The 6,000-nt window shown below is 28.6% G+C and overlaps 1 protein-coding gene across 1 annotated transcript; it reads right to left on the bottom strand.

Annotated features, from left to right (window-relative positions):
- Positions 1–339: 339 nt before the first annotated feature.
- Positions 340–1,442, bottom strand: LOC130719992 (putative F-box protein At1g67623). The gene is made up of 3 exons (XM_057570578.1): positions 720–1,442; positions 495–571; positions 340–409 (listed from the first exon to the last, which is right to left on the bottom strand). Exons 1-3 carry the CDS (start codon positions 1,440–1,442, stop codon positions 340–342), a joined length of 870 nt encoding a protein of 289 aa, XP_057426561.1.
- Positions 1,443–6,000: the final 4,558 nt, after the last annotated feature.

Genomic DNA, 6,000 nt, shown 5'->3' with positions numbered 1-6,000 from the left:
CCCTTCCATTGCCATTTTTTCATGAAATTTTAATTAAAATATCACTTTTACAATGTTGAATATGCTTCACCTAAAACTATAGAAAGAAACTATATGTTAAAAAAAACAACTCACTTCGTGATATATTTTTTTTTTACGTAAATATATCAGTTTCACTCATTACATTCTTGGCAAAATGTCTGAAAGAACCACAGATTGAATATTTGAATACAAGAAGGAACACTTTCAAAAAAAAAAAATACAAGAAGGAACAATGCTAACTCATATGTCATCCGGATTAGACAATGCAAGACAGAAAATGAGCATGCCTATTAGCATCTCTCTTTCAACATGCAAAAATTAAATGACACCAAAACTAACAGCAAGGTCACGTATCCTTCGAACAGTAGCTCCAATAAGCATTATGAACCTGTCCACAATTGATTCCCTCAATAATAACTTTGCAATTTGATTCAACTATCAACCTATAAAAGCCTCTTTCAGCAGAAAATTACAAATCAATTGCCATCGCTTCCGCAAAAGTTGCACCAAGATCATCAGCATTCAACGCCCAGGTAGCAGCAACTCTCAACTAAGAAGAAAAATCACATAAATTAGTGAATATTGAACATCCGGTAAAAATAATCTAACTCATGATCCCATCGACAATATTCACATAATTTAATATTGTCATCATCGTCGTCATCATCATCTTGTAATATCCATCTACCTATCTTCACTCTCCACCCTTTGCATGTGCTCTTGGAATTACAAAAGGAACTCTGATTACGCTCCAGCATTCCATTATTTTTCCACACAGAGTTCAATAATTGTTCTACTTTCTTTCTGGAGGCTATAACACACTTGGACTTCCTCAAAAAACGCATATATTCAAGTCCTTGTTTCCTCAACTCACCATCTTCATAGCACAATAAAATCATACCATACACATATTTTGCTTCCTTGTGGCCCTTTTGAGCTGCTGCCTTCAAGATACCAAGACCATCAATCTTTCCATTTAAATCATAAAAATACTTTTGCATTCCTTCTCTATACAAGCTCTCAATGTTTCCACATTCCTTGCAGCGATTCAAGAATGATAATACTTTATCATTGGGTCGCCACTGGATTAACGGGAACGTCTCTAACGAAACTCTTCGCCAGACAGAGCTATCTTCAGTAGCGTCAAGAAAATCTTTGGAACACATTTTGATGTTGTGAAGGTCAATGAAGGAATGTGAGGCCACAGTTGCAACCACCTCTACTAACAAATCTCTTGAAAGTGATTTTATGGCAGCGGTGTGGGAGGTACTTTTACTAGTGTGTCGTCTCTTGCTCCTTGCCTTCTTCACTAATTTTGAATAAGTTTGTTTCAGTGGCTGCTGAACATGTGCAGATACACGCACTCTACGAGTGGATTCAATATGTGGAATGGGTGGTGTAGGACCGGTCTGTTTAACCATATCTACAAGAAAATAAAATAAATTAGTCAAAATCTTTATATAGTTAAGCTAAACATTCAAACAAAATATAAAAAAAAAACTCATAAACCTTGATTTAAAGCTACCAATTTCTAGTTCTCGAAATGTATTTTAAGGTTTGGGAAATTAGAATGTGGTAGTTTAATTTATCTTAATGAGACAACACTACCTTACATTACATATAAAAATAAGAATCAAGTGGGGTATAAATAAAACACTAACCACCAAATTCTAGTATCCGGGATAAAAAAAAATAGTTTCAAAATTCGAATCAGGTAGCTTAATTTAACTAATTAACACAACACTACCTGATTGTAGTTTTCAGAACCTGAACATATCTACCGAAGATTAGAATTCAGTACTTGTAAATCAGCTACTTCTATACTAATCTATCATATTCTAATTTCTTGAACTATAAAATTCCTACTAGAAATTAGATTTTAAAAGTACATCATACATGAAATTAAAACCAGGTAAGCTTCGCAATGGAGAGAGTTTTGCCTAGACGACAAGGGGGAGGAAAAAAACCAACTAATTAAGAACATGAAGGAAGGGAGCTCACCCAACTAAATGAATAAACTCGAAATATTGCAGTGGAATGTAAGAGATTGTGTAAGAGAGGGAATGTGAGGGATGGTAGGAAGGGGAAGACTTTTGCTTGGTAAAAAACCTTGATAGTGTGTGTATATTTATATAGATCTAGTGTGTGTCAAAAAAGGTTTGGAAATATTTTAATTTTGAATAAAAAAGAAATATTTTAATTCTGAACAAAAAAAGAAATATTTTAATTCAATTTCAAAGGCATTAATTATGGGAGATATATGGGTAAGCACGTAATGATAATTGAAAGCATCCAATGAAGGTTAATTAATTAAGGTCATTATTCCATTGTTATTGTTAGAGAAAACTTGGTATATTGAGAGAGAGAGCAGTGGCGGAACTTGGAGAAAAAGTTTGGGGGAGCTCAAATAAGATTTCAATACATAAATTAAATATTTTATTTTTAAATTGATTTTTTTCTTTAATGATTTGTTTCATGAGAAAATTTTGATTTTTGTATATTATTTTTATTGATACATACATATAATATATATATTCTAAATTTTTATACTTCAAATTCTCAATTGTTTATGAAAAGAAAAAAAATATCATCGAAATTTATTTTGTGATTGTTTCATAGATGTACTAGTAATTAATAATATAAAATTTACTATTAAATTTAATGATAAGGAAAGAAATGCGACCCTCAAAAAAAAGGAAAGAAATGCAGGAAGGGGAAAATGTAAAAAAATTACAAAACTGACAAAAGGTTGGAATCGAACCTTCCACAAAGTAGTTATAGGTAAAGTTCACAAGTCACAACCACTAGACCATCATAGAACTTGTGTTTAGGAACGCTCTTTTTATCTATATATAGGATATATTGAATAATTTTTTAACCAGTACACATTTTTAAAAAAAATTCTAGAATTTTCGGGGGAGCTCACTTAAAAGGTCCGCCACTGATTGAGAGTTCCATGATTAACAAAAGGTCAATGATATCAATCTCAAGGGCAATGTGGTAATTCTAAATTTCCCCTTGCCACAGAAATCCAAAAGCCCCCAATAAGCAAAGCTGACCTATATATGGGCCAACTTATTATCTCCATCGTCGCTATCCGCAGGCTGTTCCCACTACTTCTGTGATTTTTCAAAAATATTTATCTAATATACAAGTAAAAAATATTATTGCATTATTATTATAAATAATTATTTGCACTTAAAATGTAATAAATATTTTGACATGATTCATCTTGATTGGTCAACAAAATATTTACTCTGTCATCAATGCATATATTTTATTAGTTTTTCCATTTTTATTATATTATATTCCCTATCATTATTTTCCCTTTAAAGGATATATATCTCTTTGCTGTAAATATTTATCCCTTTAATATTTTTTCCTTTTGCTTTTTCCAGCACTTACGTATGAGAAAATAGATCTGGTGTTTTTGTTCATAGTGAAAAAACTCCGCACGTATGAGAAAATAGATGAGTGGTGAAAAAAGGCAAATCAATTTCTTACATTTAACATTAAGTATTCTTCTATGTCAAAATAAAAACATTAAGTATTCTCCATATATATATAGAAGTATATAAAGTAAAAAAGAAAAATCATTTTCCCTCTTTGTAACCAAAAACAAAAATCATTTAATGAGTTAAAAATATATCTAAATACAAGAAATCTTGAGATTTGCGGTCAAAATATTCTCAGCAATTTTTCTGTTCACGTCTTTGTTAACAATTTATTTGGAAAGACAGATTAATTTGGGAACTGATTTAGTGTACAAATGAAAACCCGTAAAGATTAACCAAATTAATTTTTTTTGGTACATAAAAGTTTTAACCAAATTAATTTCAAACTGTTCAAACTTTAATCGTGTGCACAGAAAAACAATAGTAGTAAACAATAGTCAAATGTATTTAGTTATTTGAATTAAAATAGTAAAAAAAAACATATTAAGAAAATAATCTTCAATATTTAATTATTTATGAAACACGAGATCTAATTTTCAAGTCAATTCAAACTACGTACGTTTTATAGTAAAATAAAAAAAATGAAATTCCAACAATTGAAATAAATTAGATGATTTCCATTTTTAAATATTCCTTCAACCCACACAAATAAAAATAATTACACATGGTCAATGTCATTTTTGAGCTAGATCATTCCCATTTTTTGGTTACAGATCATTTCCATTTTTAAATATTTCTTCGAAATATTTTTCTAATTTATGATTTGTGATTAATTTATCATGTAATATAATATGTTTAAAATGGAAAAATAAATTGTTTAGGGTAATATTGAATACATTTAAATTTACTTAACAATCTTGATTCCAATAATAATTAACTAATAAGTGAAAAATCCTACTTATTATGAAGCATTTTTTAACTAAACGCAAAAGTGTGAATGGCAAATTTGAACCTTGTAAAATTTATTGTGTTAAGCTAAACATTCAAACAACAATATGAAAAAAATTCTCATAAACCTTGATTTAAAGCTACCAAATTCTAGTTCTCAGAAAGGTTTGGAAAATTAGAATCAAGTGGGGTACAAATAAAATACCAACCACCCAAATTCTAGTATTTGGAATAAAAAAAATTAGTTTCATAAATTCGGATCAAATAGCTTAATTTAACTTATAACTACAACATTACCTGATTCTAGTTTCCATACACTAAACATATCTACCAAAGATTAGAAACCAGTGTTAATCAGCTCCTTCTACTATGTTATATACACTATGCTATTTGATTCTAATTTCTTGAACTATAAAATATTACCTACTGGAAATTAAATTCAGAACTACATCATACATGAAATTTAAATCAGGTAAGCTTCGCCATGGAGAGAGTTTCGCCTAGACGACAAGCGGGGAGGTGGGGAAAAAATTAAACTAACTAAGAAGAGAAAGAAAGGAAGCTCACCGGACTAATTAAGGAGAAACTTGAAATATTGCAGTGGAATGTAAGAGATGGTGAAGAGAAGGAATGTGAGGGATGGTGAGGAATAAAATACTTTTGCTTCGTAAAAAACACTGATAGTGTGTGTATATTTATAGATCTAGATCTCTAGTGTTTCTGTTCAGAATGAAAAAAAACTCCGCATGGTTATAAGAGGGGAGTAATAGATCGTAATAAATTCATTGAAAGAGTTTGACAAGAAAATTATTTTTAAGTCAAATGATAACTAGTAATGATAATAATAAAATAATTTTCCTTTCAAAATAAATAAAAATAAATAATTTAACTAATATATTTTTTTACCTTAAATAATTATTAATCAACGCAACCAATAACAGAACTCTGAATTACAGATTTACCATCTTAGTCCTTTTAGTATGATAAGTGATTAAATTCTATCATAAACAACACAAAATTAAAAGTATAAAATAAACATTCCTTTCAAAAAAAAAACATTGAATTATTTAATGAATTAGACTAACAAATTTTTTAAAACTCAAATGTTTTTTATTTAAAATAATAAATTAAATAATTCTAATATATTTTGATTGGAGTATAATTACAAGTAAATGATTGGAGTTGATTATATTTGGCCCTTATTGATGTCAATCTTTGAGCCTTTCGGTGGTTATTGTTGTATTTCAGTATGATTTTTTACTATCATCTATTTCATTTCATGAAGTTTGTTCTCCTTTTCGATTTATTTATTAAGATATTCTGTTCTCGGGAGAAAAAAACAAGTCACTATTTTTTCTTATAAAAATACACTATTTTTCATATATATATATATATATATATATATATATATATATTTATCAAGCAATATTTTATTATTTTCTTTATCATGAAATAATTAAGACATTCAATTTTTGAGTAATATAAGTATTTATTTTTTTTGAAAGAGAGTAATATAAGTAATTAAATAACACTTAATTAGTTTAAATACTATCTAATTTTTGTTTAGGAAATAATTAGTCGATTCAACTTTATATTAGTTTTACCAATTTATAGTCTTGGTTTCAGAAAAAACAAT

Source organism: Lotus japonicus, chromosome 5, assembly GCF_012489685.1.
Source record: "Lotus japonicus ecotype B-129 chromosome 5, LjGifu_v1.2".
Taxonomy (NCBI): Eukaryota; Viridiplantae; Streptophyta; class Magnoliopsida; order Fabales; family Fabaceae; genus Lotus; species Lotus japonicus.
This window is presented reverse-complemented; position numbering and strand designations above follow the sequence as displayed.

Coding starts and splice junctions, on each gene's coding strand:
- LOC130719992 (XM_057570578.1), bottom strand. CDS start 1,442: ATGGTTAAACAGACCGGTCCTACACCACCCATTCCACATATTGAATCC. Junction 572..719: donor GCACATGCAAAGGGTGGAGA/GTGAAGATAGGT, acceptor TTTTCTTCTTAG/TTGAGAGTTGCTGCTACCTG. Junction 410..494: donor GAAGCGATGGCAATTGATTT/GTAATTTTCTGC, acceptor AATTGTGGACAG/GTTCATAATGCTTATTGGAG.